Raw genomic sequence first — 24,043 nt, 5'->3', positions numbered from 1 at the left:
TTTTGGTGGGTCTATTTCTAGGCTACATACTGTTCCATTGATCTGTTTGTTTTTCCTGCAATATAATGCTGTTTTGATTACTATACTTTTATAAGTCACAAAGTCAAGTATTATCAGTACTGTGATATTGTTTCTTTTTTTCTTTCTTTTTTGTGGTGCTAGGGATCAAACCCAGGGCCTTGTGCATGGGAGGTGTGATGTTCTTGTTATTCAATATTGTGTTGGCTTTTCTGGGTCCTTTGCCTTTCCATGTAAACTTTTAAATTTTTGGTATTTGTATTTTTAACCAAAACATATTTTACAATATTAAATCTTTCTATTATAAACATGGAATATCCATCTATTTAGATCTTTAATTTCTTTAATCAGAGTTTGCTGGTTTTCTTTATATTTTATATATATTCTGATAGTCATTCCTAAGTATTATTTTTTATGTGTGCTTATACGTACTGTGCTCAAAATGGTATTTGTTTTTAATTTTCTATTCTGGTTGTTCATTGCTGGTATATTGATGTTTGTGAACTAACCTTGTATCCTAAGTGTAATCACTTAGTAGTTAACAATAGTTTTTTGATTCTTTGGGATTATCTGTGAAGAAGTGTCAACTTGATTCCAGTCTGTATCCCTTTTATTTCCTTTTCTTATCTAAATGCATTTACTAAGACTTCAGTACTATATTGGAAGTGATGAGACAAGACAGCCTTGTTTTGTCCCCATCTCAGAGGGAAAACATAATTATGAATTTATATCTAGACTTTTATTGATCTAGATGAATGTACTTAACCTCATTTTACACTGTCTTAATTATTATAGTTTGATAGTACATTTTAAAATTGGGATGTACTATAGATTTTTATGTATTTATAATGTATCCTGTGACTTTGATAAACTTAGGTGTTAAATTTGTTTTATCTTCTAGATTTTAATACATAATAAGATCATGTTATCTGCAGAAAGGTGGGAGGAGTTTATTGCTGCTTTTCCAACATGCATACCTTTACAGTAATTTTTTTTTTCCTTGCCTAATTGTACTGAGTAGGACCTCTTAATACCATGTTGATTATAAATAAAATGGATATTCTTTCCTTCTGATTTTAAGCAGAAAACATTCAGGCTTTTATCATGAAATATTATATAGCTGTGGGTTTTTGAAAGATGTCCATTGTCATAACTTTTCAAAGTGTTCTTCATTTTAGGTTTGAGAGTTTTTATAATGAATGGGTGTTAGATTTTATCAAATGTCTTTTGAGGTGATCACATAGTTTTGTCCTATTTTATATTAATTTATGGTTTATCAGCCTCAACATTATTAATATTTTGAGCCAGGTAATATTTTATTATTTCTTATGCTTGTGTATAGTAGGATATTTAGGAAAAGTAGGATGTTTAGGAGCATTGCCTCTATACAATAAATACCAGCCAGCTGCACACCCATCCTCTCCTCTAGTTGTAACAGCCAGAATGTCTCCAGAGGTTGCCTGATGTTCCCTAGGATTGAAAATTTACCCCCAGTAGGCAGTCACTGCCTTGATTATTTTCAGATGTCAAAACAGTTTTGTACTTCTGAACTAAACTCCATTTATTCAAGATGTATGATCTGGATTTATATTGCCTATATTTTGTTAAGTAATGCTTATATATTGATGAGGGATATTGGCCTGCAGTTTTCTTTTCTTATAATGTCTTTGGCTTTAGTATCAGAATTATAAAAGACTCCTAAAATAAGTTAGGGTAATGTTTTCTCCTATTTTCTGAGTTTTTATAGGATTGGTATTTGTTCTTTAACATTGAATTCACCATTGGACTTATGAAGACTTTAGTTACTAATTCTATTTTGAAATGACACAGTTCTGGTCTGATTTTTGTCTTCATGAATAATTTGACAATGTGTATCTGCTTTGAAGCTTTTGTTTCATCTGAGTGGTCTAATTTATTGGCAGAAATTATTCATAACAGTCTTATTTTAATTTTTGCACAGTCTGTCTTGATGTCTCTTTTCTTTCTGGTATTGGTAATTTCTATCTTCCCTTGGTTAGTCTCGCTGGCTTCATGTAACTTTTGGTTTCATTGATTTTTGTTTTCTGTTGTATTGATTTCTTGGTGTTTATGATTTACTTCTACTTTTCATTTGGTTTGGTTTTTTAAAATCTATTTCTATTTTCCTAATATAACCATTAAAATATATATATACTATAATTACTGCTTTTGCTGTCCTCTGTATCTAATATGTTGTGTTTTCATTGTCACATAATTCAAGATATTTCAAATTTATTTTCTTCCTTTGACTTATGTGTTCTTCAGAAGTATGTTAATTTCCAAATATTTGGAGAGTTCCCAGAATATTTTTTTCTTGTTGATTTCTATTTCTATTGTTAAAGAACATATTTTCCAATCCTTTTAAATATATTGAGGCTTGTCTTATGGTTTAGCAAATTATGGCAAATACAGGCAGGCCACCCACTTTTGTCTTACTGGAACATAGCCCTGGTCATCACATTATACATTGTTTATGCTTTTTTTCCTATTGCAGTGACAGATTTGAGTTGTCAGAGATATGGCCCCTAAACTTATATGTTTACTGCTTTGTGTGTTCAAGAAAATTGCTGAACCCTCGATTAGCATGAAATCTATCTTTTTTAAAGTTCTGTCAACTGCTGAGAGGTAGTTATTGAAATATTCAACCACAAAAATATTGTCAGTTTTTGTTTCTGTTTTATGAATTTAAGTATCTATATTAGGTCCTTATACACTTGAAATTTTTACATTTTCCTGGTATATTGACCCATCTATTGTAATGAATCCTTTCTTACAGTGAAATAGTTTTGTCTCTAGAAGTATTCCTTGTCTTAAACCTGGTTTGACTGCTACCAACTTGCTACTCTGATTTATTTCACAGCTTCTCTCATCTCATTCTTTAAATTCAAACTATTTGTGTCTCTGAATTTAAAGGTTTCGTAGACTATGTATAGTTAGATCATGCTTTTTTAAAATTCATCTAGACCATCACATGGAGCATGTTTTAGTTCATTCACATTTAATGTAGTTTTTGTTAAATGATTTGCTTTACATGAGCCATTTATGGTTTTCTTTTGTGTTAAAATGTATTTTTAACTGTCATTTTAATTACTCTTTTTTTAAGCTTTGTTATTTATACTGGTTGATGTAGAGAACTGAGAACAGTCTGCTTCAGATTAATACAAACATAATTGTGATAAAATAATAGCAGCTCTGCTATAACACAACTTTATTTTTTCCTTCTTCTGTGGTATTATATGAATGCTATTTCTCTAACAGTACAGATTATAATAAAATATTTATATAATTTTTACCAGTAAATTAAGAAGAGAAAAAATGTAGAGTCTTACCTGTTCTTCATGTTTACCATTTCCATTGTCCTCATTTTTTTCTTTTGGGTCTGGTCTGGGTTTACTTTAGTATCAGCCTAAAGGACTTCCCTTTGTATTTCTTGTAGGACAAATCTGCTAATAATAGAATCTGTCAATTTTGTCTTCATTTTTTTCACTTTTTAAAAACTATTGTGAGACACAAATTTTTTGTTTTGACTGTTTTTAAGTATACATTTTAGTGGCAGTATGTACATTCATATTGGGCACTGATCACAATCATCTATCTACAGAATACTCTTTATCTTGAAAAACTGAAACTCTGTAGCCATTTAACAATTATTCCCTCCCACTGCCAGCTCCCAGCAATCACCATTCTACTTTCTGCCTCTCTGACTTTGGCTAAGTACTTCCTAAAGTGGAATTATACAATATTTTGTCTTATTTAGCTGGCTTATTTCCCTTAGTATAATGTCTTCAAGGTTCATCCATATTGTAACATGTCAGAATTTCTTTTCTAAAGTTGTGATAATATTCCATTATTCGTATATACCACATCTTTAATGCTGATTCACTTGTAGATGGATACTTGGATTGCTTCCATGTTTTAGCTGCATTGACCATGGGTTTACAAATATCTCTTTGAGACCATGCTTTCAGTTCTTTTGAGTGTATACCTTGACATGAAATTGTTGGATTATATGTTAATTGTTTTAAAATTATTGAGAAACGCCATACTGTTTTCCACAATAGCTATACCATTTTACATTCCCACCAAAAAGTATGCAAGGGTTTCAATTTCTCTGCATCCTTGTCAACACTTTTAACTTTGGTTTTATTTCCACAATGATGTTGAGCACCTCTTTTCATGTACTCATTAACCATTTCTGACGTCCAGACATTCCTCTGGGCATGCACAATAACTTTTCAATTTCTAATGTATATTTGGCTGCTTTGAATGTTATAATCTTCAATGTCAGACTTCCAAAAATGGAACAAAATAGAAAATGAAGGAGAAAAAAGTACCAGCCACTTAAATTCCCTGGAAGTCACCTTAGCCCTGGGGAGATTTGCAACAGTGGGAAAAGATACAACATTGACTGGTATGCCTCTTTGTCTGCACCTCCATGATTTGAAGCCAAAACTAAGTGATCCCCAGTGTTCAGAAGACAGGATTGTTTTTGAATTCTGCAAACTTCAGGCTGCTTCAGGAATAGGTGGTAGCTGCTACTCTGCTAAGAACCGAGAGCGGCCAAAGTTAACCTTTATTTACTGTTCAAGTCTTCCCTGTCTAGAAGGTATAATCCCTCTATCAACTCCAAAGTTCTGAAATAGATTCTGCCAGTGCAATTGGTTATCTAAGTAGGGAGCAGATTTCTGGAATTTCTTATTCTACCATTTTCCCAGAATTCTTGCCTGCCTTCCATTTTGAAGGATAGTTTTATAGGAATATATTTAGGGTTGATACTTTTTTTTTCTTTTGACATTCTGAGCGTGTCATTCTGCCTCTATCATCTTTTTTTTTTTTTTTCTGATACGAATTCAGCTAATAATCATGTTGTTACTTCCCCATGCATTTTTTTCTCCTTTTAAGATTTTTCTCCTTACCTGTCAGCACTTCAATTACAGTGTGTCTAGATGTGTTTTCTCATGTGTTTATTGTACTTGTTCGTTTGTTAGATTTCATGGATCTGTAGTTTAGTGTTTACTATAAAATAGGAAAGTTATAATTGTTTCTTTAAAATTATTTTCTTCTGTCTCTTTATCACCTCTTGTTTCTATTGACTAGTTTTCATTTTTACTGATTGTTCTGCTATCTCAAAATTGCTATTAAGCCTAGTTAAGGAATTTTTAATTTCTTCATTGTAATTTTCAACTCTAAAATTTCTAGTTGGTTCTTATTTCTCACATATAAGGATTTATATATTTTAATTTCATCATCAAAATTCCCTACCATAATAGATATTTTCCTTAATTTTCTGAATATGATCTCCTTTAGTTCTTTTAAAATATTTATAATAGCTTATTGAAGTTTTTGTCCTCTAAATCCACTGAGGGTTTTTTTTTTTTTTTTTGTCCTTCCCACCTCCCTTACTTTCACCCCTTGATATATGCATCATATTTTCCTATTTCTTTGCATGTCTTGTAATTTTTTTGTTGAAGCTGGACATTTTAGGTATGTAGTAACTCTGAATTCTTTTCATTTTTCTGAGACATGTTGGTTTGTTTTAGTAATTTACCTGGACTCCAACTGCAGAATCTCTCTCCCAGTCATGTTTTATTGATTTGTTTGCTCAGTTATTTTTATTTCTTATTTTTGTATTTTAACTTGGCTTTCTAAAGATCACCCCATGATCAGAGATTGCATGTCAGACAAAAATTTGGGCAGGTTTTGTGTTTAGACATTTGGGTTTATAAGGCTTCTACTCTGTGTTGATTAGTCAGATTATGGGGTGATAAAACACAGTTCAGGGGCTGGGATTGTGGCTTAGTGGAAGAGCACTCACCTGTCACCTGCGAGGCCCTGGGTTCGATCCTCAGCACCACATAAAAATAAGATATTGTGTTCAACTACAACTAAAAAGTAAATATTTGGGAAAAAAAAATGGTTCAAAGTCCCAGCCAATTCTCAATCCTTCCTTGGCTTTTACTTTTAGCTTCTTTTCTCAAGTTTTCCCTTTATGTGTAGCTTCTTGGTCAGCAAAGATAAGTAGAAAGCTTAGCTCAGGGTTTTGTTTTTGTTTTTATTTGGCTTTCTCATTTTCAGGATCGTTTTATTGATTTCTGACTAGTCTGTTCTTAACTATTCTCACAACTTTAGACAAGCTAAGTTTCAGATTTCCCCCCATTTGATCCTGTTTTTTCATTTTTACCTCCCCCAATACTGCATCAAGTCTTCCTCCCTGGACAAGAAAGCATTTTATTTTTTTCTGCAATCTCAATCTAATTAAACTACCATTTTTACCAGGCATGCTTTTGGAGCAGGCTCAGGTGAAAAGATCACAGTTCTCTATTTCTCACATTTGTTTGATTTCAAGTACCTGAAATGATTGTTCTCTCCTCTCTCCCATTCTTCCTTCAGTGGGGAATCTCCATCCGTATAACTACAAATGTCTCTTATGTCAATTTTTCTTTGATAAAGTCTCCTTTTTCACCAGCTTTAGAAGAAAAGATTTTCTTTATTAATTTAATAAATTACATTTAATAGCTGAGAACTCAGATAATAAACTTATTCATTGATTTAGGAAGATACTGGCAGAAACCAATTAACTTCTCAATCTACTTGTAACATCCTTTTTTTTTCTTCCCTCTTTTTTTTTCTTTCACTGTTACTCAATTCTGATTTCTCATCATTTTGTTCAATATTTCTTCCAAAATGATGAGGATAAGTTCTAATGTTTGGAATGTCTTTTGAGTGCTGTACACAGGGCATTATGCTTTTGATGGTTTTTGGTTTTTATTTAATTCTCAAAATTTTATAAAGATGGCTAGAGATATAGCTCAGTTGGTAGAGTGCTTGCCTTATATGCACCAGACTCTGGGTTCTAATCCCCAGCACTACCAGAAAAAAAAAAAAAAAAGAGAGAGAAAGACAATTTTATAAAAAGATACTTTACTGGTTAAGCCATAGGGGTTCAGAAAGACTTAAGTAACTAGATTCAAAATCTATACCCTAAAGTCTTTCCAGTTCCTTTTGAATAGTTTTGCTGATCTGCTTTCACATTTGGGGCTATTTCCTCTTTTGTTATTCCTGTCTCCCCATGTATGTTCCTTCGGGACTTGCCTCTTTGAAATCTTGACTATTTGCTCAGGTAGATTTTGTTACTCTCATTCCTGTTTTTATAGAACTTAGTTTATGCTACCCACCTCTGTTAGCATTTGGTGTATACTGTCTTTCATCAATTCCAAAACATATGCTTTCTGAAATATGGCATACCAATTACTTTTCTACTTACTCCACACCCTACTTCTTCCATTTCTGTACCCGCTACTGGATCCACTGTGGGTAATTTGAATTCTTTCATCTTTCCTGCCTCATTGCTTACAAATATCACTGTCTCAATAAAGCTTTTTGTAGATTTTGTAGTTCCAGCCAGAACTGCTTTCATGCCTTTTACATTCAGAAACTGTAAGGACCACTATGTGCCCTTATTCACTGCATAGTCTCTATGGTGCCTTTGAATGAGGAGCTCACCTTCATGTATTATCTCCACAGTTGGAGCAGGACTTAATAATTTATTTGTCCAACATAATCTACCAAAGTTTTTTTTTTTTTTTTTTTTTTTTTTTTTTTTTTGGTGTGTGTGTGTATGTGTATATTAGTGAGTCCTGAAGAATGTGTTTGATTTACTTTCCTCATTCTCCCTGAGTCCAGTTGGCTTTAGAGAGACTGAGCAAATTCAGGAATAGGAACTTTTTAGTGGTTGTAAACTACATCTTGATTTTCTTGTGATAAATTATAGTAACCTAAATCCAGTCAGGAGAGAGAAACAGGCACAGTATGGTTTTTTAAAAGGGAAATTTATATATAAAAAAGTATAACTGATAAAGAGTAAGACAGAGAAACTATGGTAACCTCTGGCTGAGGGGAAGTACCCAAGGAAGGACAAACATGAAAGGTATAAATAACCCTTTGGACAGGGTATGGTTCCGCCCATTAATAGCAGAATAGTTCAGTGGTTTGGACAGGCTGGAACTAATGTGGAGCTATTGAACAGGCAATAGACAACCCTCTAAGTCAGGCAGGTAAGGAATGGGGAATTGGAATATGCATGGAAGCTCTGGTTATCATCAGGTCGTGAATGCTATAGAAAGAATCACCAGATCATGGTTGCCCAGTCACAGAAAGACTGTTCTGAGTTGATGCTGGCATCAGCTCCATTAGATGAGTTCATACCTACACTGCCAACCCCTAGCATACATCTGAAGTGATAGGAGTACCCCTTCTCATACATACAGTGTTTCTTTAACACTCTGCTGAGAAAGTTTAACATCATAGTCACCTTAAAGGAGTATTTACTTAAGGGAATCTCATTCTTTATCTTGACAGAATGCAATCAAGAGCTGAGAGGCAATAACTGATACACAAACATAAAGGAAAAAATGGACGCTTGCAACTTTTCCTGATAGCAGTTTTCTTCTCTACCTCCAATTTGCTAGGATAAGCCTATCTTTTCTACTCTCAATTTCTAGGTTGAACTTTGGTTGGTTGGTTTGTTGGCTCTGTTGACACCATTTTCATGTTACTTTTTGTGCCCTTTCCTTGGGATTCCTTTTTGCTTTTTTGCCTACCTCATCTTCTCAGAGTACTGGTATTTCCACTTAGGATTAGACCTGTCTGCATTTCACTAGCACCTGCCATACTGCCTAAAAATTGTATTTTGGTCTATTCTGTCTGTACAATTTTTGGCATTACCACTTTTCCCTTCTGCATTTTATTATACTTTCTTCCCTAATTACATTAAGTGCTATAAATTACATTAAGTGATATAAATTAGAACTGCTCTTCCTTCCTTCTTCTTGCCCTCCCTCCCTTCCATTATATTCTTTTTTGTACTACTTTTCTCCAAAGTTTGGATGTCATCTCTATTTTAATGTAGAGACTCATTTTAAAAGTAAAGAATTTCTGGAAATTATTGTGTTAGGAAGACTTAAATATGAATTTGCCTCTCAGGACAAAAAGATAAACTTAAGAATTACTCATTGTAGAACTCATTCAATTGATTTTTTTTTTTTTTGTTTGTTTTTTTGTTTTTGGATACTCATTTTAAAGAAGACTCTTTGAGAGTCTTCTTTAAGATCTATCACTGGAGTGATAGATCTTGTGTTTCTGAAACTTAAATTCAGTTTTCTGAAGGTGCTAATGCTTAGCTTTTTCAGATGGACAGTTAAACTCATGTTTGAAAATTTCTTCTTTCATTATAAGACACAGATTAATCAACTTTTGGACTTTTTATCACAAATTGCCTTTGTATTTGAAAATTTTACTTACATATCATAGCACTTTAGTGTTATAATTTTTTTATATTATTGACTATGGTATCAGAAAATTTCTAAGTGTAGTAATGAAAAGTTTTAAAAAATGCTAAGAATTATATGTAAGATGTACGTGATTGCATATTTAAATAAAGACGCATAGGTTAAACTGTTAGGTCTAAGTAAATCAACCATATAAAAATTATAGATATACTTAACAAACTTATTCCTTAAGGCCCCGATTTATTGACAATCATTTTAAGGTTTAAGGTGGAAAAATGTAATTTGTTACTTTTAAGATAATTATTTTTACTGAAAACCATATGACAAAAGGAAAATAGTCTGTTATTTTAAAATGTCTGCTGCCCAGTGGTTAAAGTGCATGTATTTATTTATTTATTTTTAGGTAAAATCTGTAAAAACTGGGTCAGTTTTTTGGACGATGTGCTGCTGTTTATCGTATTTCTATATGGTAAGATTTCATATTTGAAACTATCTGAGCTCTAATTTAGAATTTAGAATAATTCCTCCTCATTCTTTTCTAACCCTGGTCTAATTTTTTACATCCTTTCTCCTGAAGTCTTTAAGGATTTTGATTTTGTCTAATGTGTTACCTAACATTGCTACCAATCCTCTTCCCTTGTCCCCAGGACCTTTATAGACTTAATGATCAATGACATTTAGACTTAAAGTTTAAAAATTTTTAAATTGTTTCTAGCTTTTGTTTTTCGGGTTAGATTACAAACTAAAAAAGAACAGGGAAATTTTCCTGTTAAATATTAAGTTTAGACCTATGTTTAGAAGAAATAACTTTTGTTTAACACTCAAATAGTTTTAAATGCCATACTAAAATTATTTTTCCAGTATTTGAATTCACTGAGTAACTGCTTAATGGTAAAATAATCTAAATTTTAACAGTCGTTATGTACTCAACTGAGTAAGTTGACCTAGAGCAGAAAAATAAGAAAAAAATGCTACCCCTAGTAAAGATTAATTAGAAAGATGGAAGGAATGAAAGGCAAGGTTATAAAAAGGATGTTCTTTTGGCCTATTCTGTTCTCTTTTCATTCCTTAAAGTAAATGGAAAAAAATCTTTTTTAAGATGAATTTCTAAGAGACTGAGAATAAATTATTACTAATAAGCATAATATCAAGTATTTTTCAAATATCAAATTTACTCAAAATTGTTTTTGGTTCTTCATTTGTAATGAGTCAAAGTAGATAATGTAGTATATTGATATGCATCATTTTCAAAATTCTAGAAATTTTCTAGAGTCATTACTAAACAACGGTCACATATCCTAAGTTAGCCTATAAACTACCTACACAGTTTTTAAGTTTCTTTAAAATTGGGGTTCAGTACTACCAATTCATTCTTTGGCTTCTCTTTTTCAACCTGCAGCCTATATAGTAGTCTTGTGCTGAAAGTTAATAATGTTAGCTAATTTTTAAAAATCACTGTATAGAATAAGAATGAACTCTTAAGTTATTTGTGGCCCCGTGAAAGTATTTGAAGCCTGAGGAACATCTTGTGCATTTGTCCTCAGTAATAACAAACCCATATGCTTTGAAATTTATACTTAAACTTTGGAATTAACCAAAAGTCTTTCAGTTGCAACTGGTGTTTATTTAGGGTAATTTTGTATTTTGGTGAAATATAGTATGTGACTAAAGCAGTTATTTATATGTATCAGGCAAACTGATGGCAGTTCCTTAACAAGGGTTTCTGAATATTTGAGACAAGGGAAGAATTATTTTATTGTATATGTTAATATATATCCCCTTTTGGTGACTTTTGGTATCAATTATTCTTAGAGCACATCCAAGAATGTTGATCTTAGCAAGAGCTTATTGCCTATTATTGAATTACTGAAAAATTAATATATTGTGGAGAGTAAACATTTTATTTTTAGAATATTCATTAATTTAGACTAGAATATCCTTAGTTATCCTGCTTTAGAATTCATTTATAGGGGGGGAAAAATCATACCCAATTAGCACTTTTAAGAATATTAGAGCATGTTCAGATCATCTGCATATCTCTTTCAGTTAAGATGTGAATGCTTACATTTATTGTTCTACTCTCAGTGAGCTTTTTTGCAATAAATTTATCATCAAAAATAGTTGAAGTAACAGCTGTTTTTTATTCTAAAAATGTATGGTCTGTATTTTAGAACTCCTTGTCTTCATGACAGTCTGTTTATTGCCAATTCACAAATTAAAATATTCTCAACTTTCCTATTAAATCTCATTTAATTTGAACATTTGTCTTCAGTGAATTGAGATAAACATTGGATTTATGGAATCATGTTACTTTAATTTTCAATAAAAATAAGGGTATATGGGTTATTTAAAAGTAATACCACATTTAAGCATCTTTCAAATTGCTGAAAGTCCTAATGTTTTATGTTTGCTCATTATGTTTAGATTGTCTTGATGAATGAAATGTGCCTACTTTTAAAAGTAAAAAATTATCATATCATTTCTTTTCTCATAGGTCTCTGCTTGGGGTGGTTATGTGTTTATCATCAACCTTATTCCACTGCATGTGTTTGTGCTGTTACTGATGCAGAGATACAGCAAAAGAGTCTACATAGGTAAGTGATTTTAACTTTGAAATGTATCAGTGTTATTTTCACTGAGTAGACATTTCTGGTTTGGGTCAGTATTATTGATGAAAAGGTGAAAATTGTTTGCTTTTTATGTTGATATGAGGGCCAAGCATTTTGCATAAATGATTTTATCATCAGCTTTAATTTGATGAGGGTTGGCTTATTTCATTTTGTGGAAATTAATCATATTTACTAGCCTTTCCCCCCCGCCCTCTCTTAATTTTGGAGAAGGACATTTTTATTGTGAAAATTATCCACACTTTTTTAACAACATATTCAAATTCATCTTACTCTAAGAAATTGACATCCTCAAAATAGTTTTATAAACTTTTAAAAGCCTTTCTTGTATAATATACAAAAAGACTGAGTCTCTCTGTCTCTGGATAATCTATATTTTCACCACAGGTTTTAAAATAAATTTTTTGACAAAGATGTTTAGTAAAAAGTGAAATCTCAACCTTAGAGATTATTTTCTGTAATAAAGATGGAGCTTTTAAGGGCTGAATAAATCTGAAACCGTCTTAGTGTTATAACAATGCTGAAAAATAGACATATAAAACTTGGTTAAGTAGGTTCACTTTTTAAAACATAGCAGCTTGGCAGTTCCTCAAAAAATTAACTTAATGTTTATAGCAACATTGATTATTCTTAATAAACTAAAAGTAAAGATAACTCAAATGTCTAGTAACTAATGAATGGATAAATAAAAGGTGGTGTATGTATACAGTGGATTAGTATGCAACCATAAGGAATGAATAAATACTGACACATGCTATAATGTATGTAACTTTGTAGTAGTCATCATGCTGAGTAAAAATGCCAGACACAAGAGGCCACATAGTATAGGATTGTGTTTGTATGAAATGTCCAAAATACGCAGATCAATAGAGAAAGTAGATTTTTGGTTGCCAGGTACTTGGGGTGAGGGACAATGGCCTTTCTTTTTTGAGAGAGAAATATTCTGGAATTATATAGTGGCGATGATTGTGCAGCCCTGTGAATATACTGAAAACTCATAAATGGTAGATGTTTAGAAGGTGAATTTTACAGTAAATGAATTATATCTCAATAAAATTAAAAACAAAAAATTTATAGTATGCTAGTGACATTTACATCTGATTGCAGAATAAAAATCATTGCCAAAATAGATATTAAATTCTTATATACCACAAAGTGTTCTAAATTTTTATATATATATTTAATTTATTTAATCTTCATAATGTCTCTTTGAGGATAGGTACTATTACCATCTTCATTGTACAGATGAAGTACAAAAGGAGACATAATAATTTGCTCTAGATCTTGGAGCTAAGGCCCAAACAGACATTTTGGCTTCAAAGATATTACTATCCACTATAACTATTATATTCAGAGATGCTACTATTCACTATAACTGTGTGCCTCTTATAAAAAGAAACAACCTATATTTCTTTACTCTGAAAACACTGTAAACAGTACTTTTAGTCCAGAAAGAAAAATAATGGATTGAACTATATTCCTCAGATTTTTGGGCGGGCGAAATATAAAGAACAAAAAAAAAATTAAAGTTAAATGGTTATAGAGGAGGTATTAAGACAGTTTTAAAAACCTGGGGCCCAGAAAATTTAATTGTCACAGGAATAAAATAGGGAGGCAATCGAGAGAGAAGTTTTCCTGAAGTGCCCAAAAGTCAGGAAGCTTAAGGAAATGTTAGAAGTAGTCAGATAAATACAGAGGTCAAATGGAAATATTTTCCACATTAGAGTTTAAAATGGTTAAACTCCCTTTGAATATTAGCAGCAAGATCAAGAACTGGACGACAGTTCTGTATGAGGATTAAAATTGAGGAAAAGGGACTTTGTATGTGGTTACTGGAAATTCTCTAGTCACTTGAGAATACCATGCAATAACTACTAGCACTTCAGTTGGCTCTGAGAATATTTCTTCTCTTTCTTTAGAAGAAAGAAAAATTACATGGTTTTGGGATGTACATGTATATAAAATTAGTTTTGTGAATGTCTTATGGACCCTGCAGTATTCTTGGTGATTTCTGCTCTGCTTTCATAGGGTTTTCTTTTGAATGAATAGAAAGTGATGGTATTCTCCTTGTATTCTAAATACCAAATTAAATGAGTTTTAAATTAGTTATATAAAATTGTTATTAAAAATTTTCCCTTTTTCTATATTATTCTGCATTAAGCTTAGTATTTTTGATGATATAGGAAAATGGTAGTAAAAAGCAGTCATCAAGTATTACTAGTGACACTTTGCTTCTGTTTTCTAAATTTTCTATAATGAATATGTATTAAATTCATAATATATGATACTTAATTCTTAGTTTGTAGAAATAAGAATTTTACCTCATAGTACAGAAGGGACTACATTAATTAATTTAAACAGTTAATGATTTTGAAATATTTATGGCATCATCTAATTTAAGGTATTGTCTAAATTTTTGGTAGCAAGTTTACTTGAGTAAGAGATTAGCGGAATTATGTTTTTGACATTTAAAATGCATTTTTATGGTGATGTTTGCTGGAAACTGTTTTTAAAAGAGGAAAGTTTATAGACATTCCACAAACTTAGTTCTGTGCAAATTGTGGGATTATATATTTTGGGAATGAAGAAAAGTTTATCCTATTGAATAAATTAAGAGTAAGCAAAATTGCTAAGATTCACATTTTTATTTAGCAGCTGTAAACAACACCTAATGCTAGGTCAATTTAGGGAAAAAAAACTATTTAAAAGATTACATATAAAAATCCTAGGATATAAGAGGTAAAGGCTCTATATATTGTGTAATTTTACTATACTATTTATTTAAGAAATTAAAGTGAGTCCATTAGGCATTTGTTGTTTAATACTGAAATTTTACTAGCCATTATGATAAAAAATGAATAAACAATGATCATACTCTAAGGAGCTTATTATAATGTAATCAGCTTTATAGCCTGTGATCAAAATGGAAATTGGGAGAAGTTTTTAAAATCAGTTTGAATTTTGAGGGAAATTTTGTTAGACTTTCCAGCTAATCATGTCCTTCTAAAAGTTTTGTAGATAAATCTTAATCTTGAGAAGAGAAAATAATAAAGGAACATATTTACAAAGGATTTTTGATGATATGACCATAAATATGAGATCAATATCATACAGAATAAGCATACATACTTCAAGGTCAAGTTATCAAGATTTAATTTCTGGTCACCTACTGCTAACTTTAGACAGATTACTTAAGTCTTTATATATAATATTCTCATGGGTCAGATAGAGATAAGAATAGTTCCTGCCTCACAGAACATTAAGGATAAATGAGGTGCTTATAATAGCACTATTGTTTAAAAGGTGCTGTTTGTTTATGTCTGTTAACATTAAAATTTTGAATGAATAGCCAAAAGAGTTACAAAGGGAGAGGTAAATTTGAAATCTTAGGAAATAAAACCCTAATATGAGTCTAAAAATTGTCATTCTTTCCAGGCACAGTTGCACACACCTGTCACCCAGCAATTTAGGAGACTGAGACAAGAGGATTGCAAGTTAATAAATAGATAGGACTGAGGAGGTGGCTCAGTGGTAGAGCATCTTTTTTAAGTGAAAATAAGTTCACTGTTAACTGTTTATATATGTATGTGCTGGGGATTGAGCCCTGTATCTCACTCAGCCTGTTAAGCAATAGCTCTTCCTGAGCTTAGCAACTAAAACAGCTGGTAATAGAATAGTAGTCTTATCTTTGTTTATAATTTTAAATATAAGGTAATTGAAAAAGTCAAATATTACTACAAGGCTTATAGCAAAATCAGCAGCTCCCTTCCTTACTTTTTGGGGGGACTGGCTCACTTCCTTAAATAGTACCTAACGTTCTTTGGACTCTTATTTCTTGATTTGTTTTTTTTAAGCTGTCACCTATCTCATGTTACCCTTGACTTTTAAGATTTATCTACTCCATTAGTTATTTCTATCTATCTCTATCTCTTTCACACATACCTGTAATACTCTTTCCTACCTCTCTGCTCTGAATGTATTTATATTATAGCCTTTAAAGATATGATGTTTGCAGTTTTTAGGAAAAATAAATCTGATCTGTTTTAAAAGGTAAAAATATTACAGAATCTTCTTTTTAAAAATACATAGAACTTTATTGACATGGCCTGTTTCAGGGTCTTGAGAAGTCTCTATTTTGAGAGGAGGGGTAGGAGTATTGTGAAATAACAAAGACTAGCACCAGCGTACTGAGATAGGAATGTAGTTTAATTTATGAAATAGAAGAGAAGTAGCATCTCTAGTCTCGCATGTAACCTGTACTGCTTACCAGAGTAATTTAACCTAAGAGATTAGAGCTACCTGCCTTGTACAATCAATAAATGAGGATCAAAAAATCAGTTAAACATGGAAAATAGTAGTGGTTTATTCCCAAATGAGAGTTGTAAATCAGCAAAGAATTCACAAAACAACAAAAAAGAAGTCATGTTTCCTTATTACAGAGATACGTTTTTTAAATTGCTGTTAACATTTTATAGGATGGAAATGTTAACTATCAAAGTAATGTCTTTGCCTTTTGTGTATAATTGAAGTTAATAGAACATCTTTTGGACTGAGTCACTTCCTTAAATATTATCTAATGTTCTTTGGACTCTTAACTAAGTAAAGCTATTAATTATCTTTTTTGTGTATTTAAAAATAACATAGGATATAGTAAACAGTCTGTAGAATCAAGAAAGGTAATTATAAAATATCCATTTGTCAAAATAATTTGACAGATGGCACATCGTGCTATAAGTGTTCAGTGATTCTTATAATTTGGATTTTGTCTTATCTTTATGGTCTTGAGTTTGTAAAAATTGTTTTGAAACTCATTTTCAATTATTTTACCTTATTTAATATAGCTAAATTTTACTGCCACAAAATTCATGAAATAATAATTCCAGTATTTATAATGGAAGTCAATATGTAATTAAACAGTTTTAATGATTTTGAGCTAAGATATTGAAAGCAATAAAAGACTGTATGAGTTAAGAAAAATTTTTATTAGTTGTAGATGGATACAATACCTTCATTTTATTTTATCTATTTATTTTTATGTGGTGCTGAGGATAGAACCCAGTGCTTTACACGTGCTAGGCAAGCACTCTACCACTGAGCTACAACCCCAGCCCAGCTGTATGATTTTTATATTTATGGTAGATGAAGTTTTACCAAGACAAAAGATCATTCCTGTATCCTACAGATGTTATTTGCCAGTATATGGAATATTTCTGTATAATCTTAAAATGATTTTCCCTAGAATGCTCAATTTATCAATGATGTACTTTCTTGAGTTTTGTTTTGCCTTTCTAAATTGTACCTTTAAAGTATGTCAACCAGGAATAGAAAAAGAAAGGGACTATTCAAGATTTTTGTCCTAGATCTTCATTTAAATTTAGAAGTTTTTGCAGTATTGGTTATATTTTTATAAAGTGAGTTTCCCAGATGAGTATTATAATAGGCATTCATTGATGCTATTGGGGGAATGGGTAGAGGGTTTTCCTTATCCTGGCTTATAATAGATAGTGTTTTATTAGCGGGTATTTTAAAGGTTAGTTTTTGGAAAAAATTCACCTTGAGTGCACAAAGAGAACATGCTGTTGCTTCAGTAATCTATACCGTTAAATATAACTCATTGTTAATTTACAAAGGATTAGTCTTCCAATATCTTCTTAAATTAAGACTCAGGATATTTAGAGCAAGGGAAGGGTCTTACCTAAAATTTAGTAATAGTCACTGGCTTGATCAAAAATGCTTTTTCAACAATGGCTCTTCAATGTTCTGTAAGCTAAACAGATATAATAAATCAGCCTGTTCTTTTTGAGAATTGTGTCTATTTAATAGACCAGAAGAATTAATTTATGTGTAGAAGTTAATAGACTTATAATTAATAAATGTCTTTAGGTGCCTACTTGCAGTAGTAGTTGAGATTAAGAAAAGGTAGTGTTAAGAAGGCCCTAAATGTTTTTTAGTGATAACTTGATTTGTGATTTCATGTAGTTCAAATCTTTTTAGTCTGTATTTGTTTTTTGTTTTTTTTGTTTTTTGTTTATGAATTAGATTTACTGATTATAACAGGATCTTTATATAGTAGTTATAATCTCAACATAGCTCTCGAGGTTACTCAGGAGCCTTTATCCACTACTTTTAAGTTATGAGTTCCCCTTAGTCTTCACTCATTTATATTTATAGATTTCAGTGTACTTTGATTATTATCTCATTAGCCATTCCAGAATTAAATGAATTGCTTCCGTATAATTTTAAATCCAGATATATTTATTCTAAATTATCTTTTTTTTTCCTGTTACCTGAACTGAAATCAAGGATAATGTATTTGTACAAGATTTACTTACTGTTGTTATAATTGTCTCTGCTTAAGTATTTTGATTAAGCTATTTCTTGCTACTTTTACAAATCAGAGCTTATAAAATTCAAGTTTCAGTGACTTATTTTCTCCATAGTTTACCATGAACAGTGTCCTTGGAAAAGAAAAATAGTTCTTTTCATTGTGTATACCTGTTAAGTTAATCATGTATCTTCTCTCTGCTGGTCAAGAATCAGTTTTTTGTGGTTTGTTTTAATCTTGCATTCATGTAAATGAATGGTAAATTTCTTACCATTTTTCACCTTGCATATTTATCAGGGGGGGTCACAGTGTCTTTATTAATCAGAAATTTCAATATTCTTACCAATCTTTAATCGTATTTGTTAGTAATAAAGCATAATTGATCGGAATTTAAGGTATTTCCCAACTTTTTCTTTGGGTTTATTCTATTTTGGTTAATACCTAAGTAGTATAGCAAAGGAATATTTTGTTACCCATCTCCACTAAAGATTAGCCAGAAGATAAAAGCAAATCAGAAATAATAATATAGTATAATGATGGTGGGTTAAAGTTAATGAGAATATAATATTCACAAAACTTTTCTGACTTTACATAAAGAAAGTATAACAATAACTTTAAAAATATAGAGTTCTATCAACACAAGTTAAGTCAAGGCCAATGGTGTTTTTCCTCTCTGTATCTTATCTTCCTATACCATACCTTTGGATTTAAAGTACTTTTAAGAATGAAAACATGTGTAGGCTCTGTTTAAAAGAATACTGTTTGTTCCAGATCAACAAGATTTTCTTAGGTTAAAAATAAACAATATTTTTGTGTATGTGTACATGTTACCTGTATGTACATATCCTGGTTATTTTTTTCTGGAACTTTTCTATATTTGAATTAAGATCTGTAATAGTAAATGCCAGTAATTGTGCTTCCACAGGATGGCAGTATGGCAACATTTTCATGATGTGTAATAAATGATTTACAACATTACTGATATTGTGCATTTTCTTAGACCTCACCACTTTGATGGAATGCTTTAATATTCTGCTTTAAAGGGTAAGAAAAATAGTTAACATTGATGAGTAGAAAGTTGTAATAGTTGTGGATAGTAGTTTAGTTCTTAGATCCTTCATAGGAAGGAGAATTGGTAGAGAATGATTGCTATGGCTGTTCCTTACTGAGGTCTTCTGAGAACATTGGAGAATCAATACAGAAATTGTCTACTCCTCTTCCATGCTCATGTCAAGAAGAAATCTCTCCCCTGTTGAAATTTTTAATAAAGCCCCACTATCATTACTGTCAGAAGTAACTTGCTTCATTGTATTATGGTTGTTTGTATGCATCTCACTCAGGTTTTGCCAAGTCTGGAGGAAGCATATGCTTTTATATTTTGCAGTGGAAGTTGTTTATTTTTAAGAAAAATTACCACTTCTTTCTACTCTAGCAAATTTGATTTCTCATTTTTTAGATTTTAAAATGTAGATTTGTAAGTGTGATTAAAAAAGATGTTTTATGTGTCTATAATTTTACACATTTGAGAAGAAAATCAGTATTAAGGAAGATAAATGTGTGATGTTTGATATTATATATTCTTGGCAAGCAATCTTGAACTTTATTTAATGGAAATGCTTACCAGTGTATTGAAGAGTACTGTGAAATAGGATATACATTCCCATGTGTAAACATCTCAAAATTAACAATTCAAAAATAATAAAAAATTGGAATGACTTTTTGGTTCCAGTTCTCCTCAAAGAGAATGCTTGTATTTGGGTTATATTATGGGTACCCTATCAGATTTATTTCATTGGTACGTATAGGTAGGTATGGATGATGATAATTGGAAAAAAGTTTCAAAGGTAAAATATTGATAAGAAATTATCTATTTCTATTCAGTTTTATTTGACATTAACCTATGTTTAAGTACCTCTTGACTTATTTTGTTTCCTAAGATTCTTTTTTTTCCCTTGAACTCATCTTTATCATTCTTATTAAACTATATAAAGTATTTTCTTTTTTGCTAATGAGAATAAATGTCTGTAAAGTTGTATGAAAGTGTTGATTTGAGAGTATTATCAGGCTTAGTCTTCTCTTTTTTTATGCCTGGAAATGAACTTGAATAAATACCCAAGAGGAAATTTCATCTATTTTTGCCAAATAGTTGCTGAAATTTTTACTTTATCAGGCAAAGAATATTCTCATTTGAAGAGAAGCGTATGGATGTGACTACAAATGTGTGTATGTGTTCACAGCACACCTTCTGGAGAATATAATTTAGAAGGAGATAAATGAAGTAGTCTTTCACTTTTTACTTAATTTATACACACACATCAGTAATCTATAGAGACAAATCAGACTTGTGATTACCATAGGCTGGGAAGAAAGGGAAATGGGGAGCAACTGCTTGGTGACTGTGGGGTTTGCTTTTGGAGTGATGGAAAATGTTTTGAGGCTAAAAAGATTATACAACATTGTAAGTGTACTAAATTTCCTTGACTTGTTGGCTGTAAAATGTAAGAAGAGAGGGGGTTACTTTTTGATTCAGTTTGCTCCATTTACTCAGTCCAAATTCTGTATCAGTGTTAATAGCATTCCATGTTCATGTAAACAAGAGAGAAATCCAGTCTAAGAGGTGATGGTAATGTTTGGTTATTAGTGGACCCACCTCTACTAAAAGCACATAAATGATGAGTTTTTCTTAGGTCTTGTCTTTCTAGTTATGCCTTTGTGTGTTCAGTATTTGCAAGGATTTGATTTCTCAGCTCCGGTTTCTAAAAGGTCTGTTGATCATAGAATCTTAGATTTTGTTGGAAGGGATCTTATCTTGTTAGTCTATTAAGAAAACTTAAGTATTTGTTATTTATATAGTTGTTCATAATCACAGTGATGTCCTTATTCCCATTTTTTCTGATTGTGCGTCTGTGATTCTCCCATGTCGGGGATACAGTATGTGACTGATTGGTAGAAGAGATTTTGGTATTAGGAGACCCATCAACCACATTTGTTGACAATTCAAATCATGTGACACAGAATTTTTTTTTATATTTTTATTAGTGCCTTATAATTACACATAATAGTGGGGTTAATTGTGACCTTGATTTTCACATCAGTTTTTTACCAGTACCGTGCTGTTTTTGTTACTAGCTCTATAGTATCAATCTGAGGTAAGATATTGTGATGTTTCTAGGCTTATTCTTACTGTTCAGCATTGTTTTGGCTATTGTGAGTCTTTTATTCATCCAAATGAATATGATGACTTTTTTTCTAGTTCTAAGAAGAGTGTCCTTGGAATTTGTTAAGAATTAACACTGAATCTGTAGATTGCTTTTGGCAATGTGGACATTTGAACAATATTGATGATGCCTAAGTACATAGGAGATTTTTTCGTCTTCTAAAGTCGTCTTCAGTTTCTCTCTTCATTGTTCTGTGATTTTCATTGTATGGGTCTTTCATCTCCTTGCTTAGATTTATTCCCACGTTTGTTTTGTTTTGTTGAGGCTTTTATGAATGGAATTGTTTTCATTTTCATGGTGTTTATTATTGGTATATAGAAAAGGTATTGATTTTTGTATGTTGATCTTCTGTCCTACTCCTTTGCTGAATTGTTTGTTTTTTTTTGTGTGTGTATGGGGTGTGTAGTACTAGGGATTGAACCTAGAGGTTCTCTACCACTTAGCTATACTCCCAGCCCTTTTTATTTTTTATTTTGGGTAAGGTCTTGCCAGCTTTCTAAGGCTAGCCTTGAACTTGGATCTTCCTGCCCAGGTTTCCTGAGTAGCTGAGATTATAGGCATGTGCCCCCTCACCCCCTTGCCTGGCCTGAATTCAGTTTATCAGCTCTAGAAGTTTTCTGGTGGAATTTTGGGGTCTTCTAAGTATAGGATCATATTACTTGCAAACAGCAACAATTCAACTTCTATTTATTCCATCTCTTGCCTAATTGATCTGGATAAAAGCTGAAGAACTATGTTGAATAGCAGTGGTTAGAAGTGAACATCCTTGTCTTGTTCCTGGTGTTAGAGAAAATGCTCTCAATCTTTCTCCATGCAGTATGATATTTTGCATTTTCAGTTAGAACATCTGATAAAAGGTAATTCCATTTCAACATTAATGTGTCTGGAAAGCGTTCTGTTGTATGGGTTACTTCTGCTGTCTTCTGATAGCTAGTCCTCCATTAGCTTCAAAGTCATCAGGAATGTTATTTTCATACTTTGGTTCTTCCTATTAAATTTATGAGTTTCTTATCCTCTTCGTAACGCTGTAGTTGTTTCTTATGATTCGGCTTGGGAGACAACATAATATTTGAATTAATATCCCATAATTTACCTTCTTTAAATAGATTTTCTTTAAAAGCAATTTTTCTTATCTAAGGTGAGAAGTATATGCTATACATAATATATAGCATGCAGAAATGCATGCTACAGCACTGTGCTATTCTAAAGTGTGCTTCCCACTCTTTTTGATAATGGTTTATTTGCCAAAAACTGAACATTGACTATATTTATAAAATGTGAATAAATTTTATAAATGGTTTTTATATTGACTTCTGGTGGGCTTTATCTTAATTTCTAACTATTGTGTGTACAAAGTATGTAAACATGTGAGTACAAAGCAAGTCCTTTACACAGATTGTAATTCTCTCCCCAGCTTTCCTGTGCACTGGCATTAGCATAAGCTGAGAATACTGCAGCATATTCTGGGCAGAGTGCAAATAGTTTTCTTTTATTAGATTCTAAATTCAGTAACTGGTCTGCTTTAGGGCTTGACTTCCATGTTCTTTAATCACAGAAAACTTGGTGAACATACAGTTAAGTTTTTTACTCTTAAAGTACAATATGAAGAATATTACAAGACTGTAGAAAAGGTGTGAAATTTTTAGCACTTTTGAGACAATAGCAGGTATTCATATATGCTGAGGGAGGTGATAGTAGATTGTGAATATTAGGGATTAATGCCAATTGGAATGGAATTAACTTATTTCATGTGTGTATTACATAGCTTTGTGGGTCATATTAGTGGTTACTAATTTAGAGTAAAATGAACTTGATTCTGTGTGTGGGAAAAGAAAGTAAAAACAGACACTTTAGGATTCTGTTCTTAGGTCCAGTTGAAACTTTGCTACAAAAAGTAAAATTTTATGTATTTATATTTAGAGTACTTACTGATAGTAGTAAATTATCCTTGTTTCCTATTTTGTCTTTATAGCATATAGCACTTTCTACATTGTGGGTTTAATATTATCCATGCAGATACCTTTTGTGGGATTCCAGCCTATCAGAACAAGTGAACACATGGCAGCTGCAGGTATGAGAAAGACTATTTTCCTTCTAAAGGATATGTAAATGTGTGATTGGTCGGTCAATCTTCCAAAGGAATAATATTTTTAAAAAATTTTTTTAAAGTTTTCAATAATAACCAAAATAAACTGAGTTCCACTTATGGGAAATCTATAAATAAAACTATCAGTGATTCTCAGTGCAGCATCCATGACTCACAATAAGCCCATGTGTAGTTAATTTATTTATAATATTTTATGAATATCAGCTCAAGTTGATTATCCCTTTGCTTGGCACCAGACGTGTTTTAGATTACAGAGTTTTTCAGATTTAGAATATTTGCATACCAGTTGAGCATCACGAATCCAAAAATTTAATGTGTTCTAGAACCATAACTTTTTGAGCATCATATTTGTGCTTAAAAAGTTTTAGATTTTGGATTTTGGATTTTCAGATTATTGATGCCCAATTGGTATACAGTATATAACTTTCTGTGAGACATTCCAA

General features: G+C 31.6%; 1 protein-coding gene across 1 annotated transcript in view; it reads left to right on the top strand.

Moving 5' to 3' along the window:
- The window catches only part of Stt3b (STT3 oligosaccharyltransferase complex catalytic subunit B), an 87,546-nt gene that overhangs the window by 42,221 nt on the left and 21,282 nt on the right, over window positions 1-24,043 (top strand). The window contains exons 4-6 of the mRNA XM_015489547.2: window positions 9,727-9,792; window positions 11,818-11,917; window positions 23,466-23,564. Of these exons, the coding sequence (XP_015345033.1) occupies window positions 9,727-9,792; window positions 11,818-11,917; window positions 23,466-23,564 (265 nt within the window). The remainder of the gene's footprint in view (window positions 1-9,726; window positions 9,793-11,817; window positions 11,918-23,465; window positions 23,565-24,043) is intronic.

This window comes from Marmota marmota, unplaced genomic scaffold, assembly GCF_001458135.2.
Source record: "Marmota marmota marmota unplaced genomic scaffold, marMar, whole genome shotgun sequence".
Taxonomy (NCBI): Eukaryota; Metazoa; Chordata; class Mammalia; order Rodentia; family Sciuridae; genus Marmota; species Marmota marmota.
This window is presented reverse-complemented; position numbering and strand designations above follow the sequence as displayed.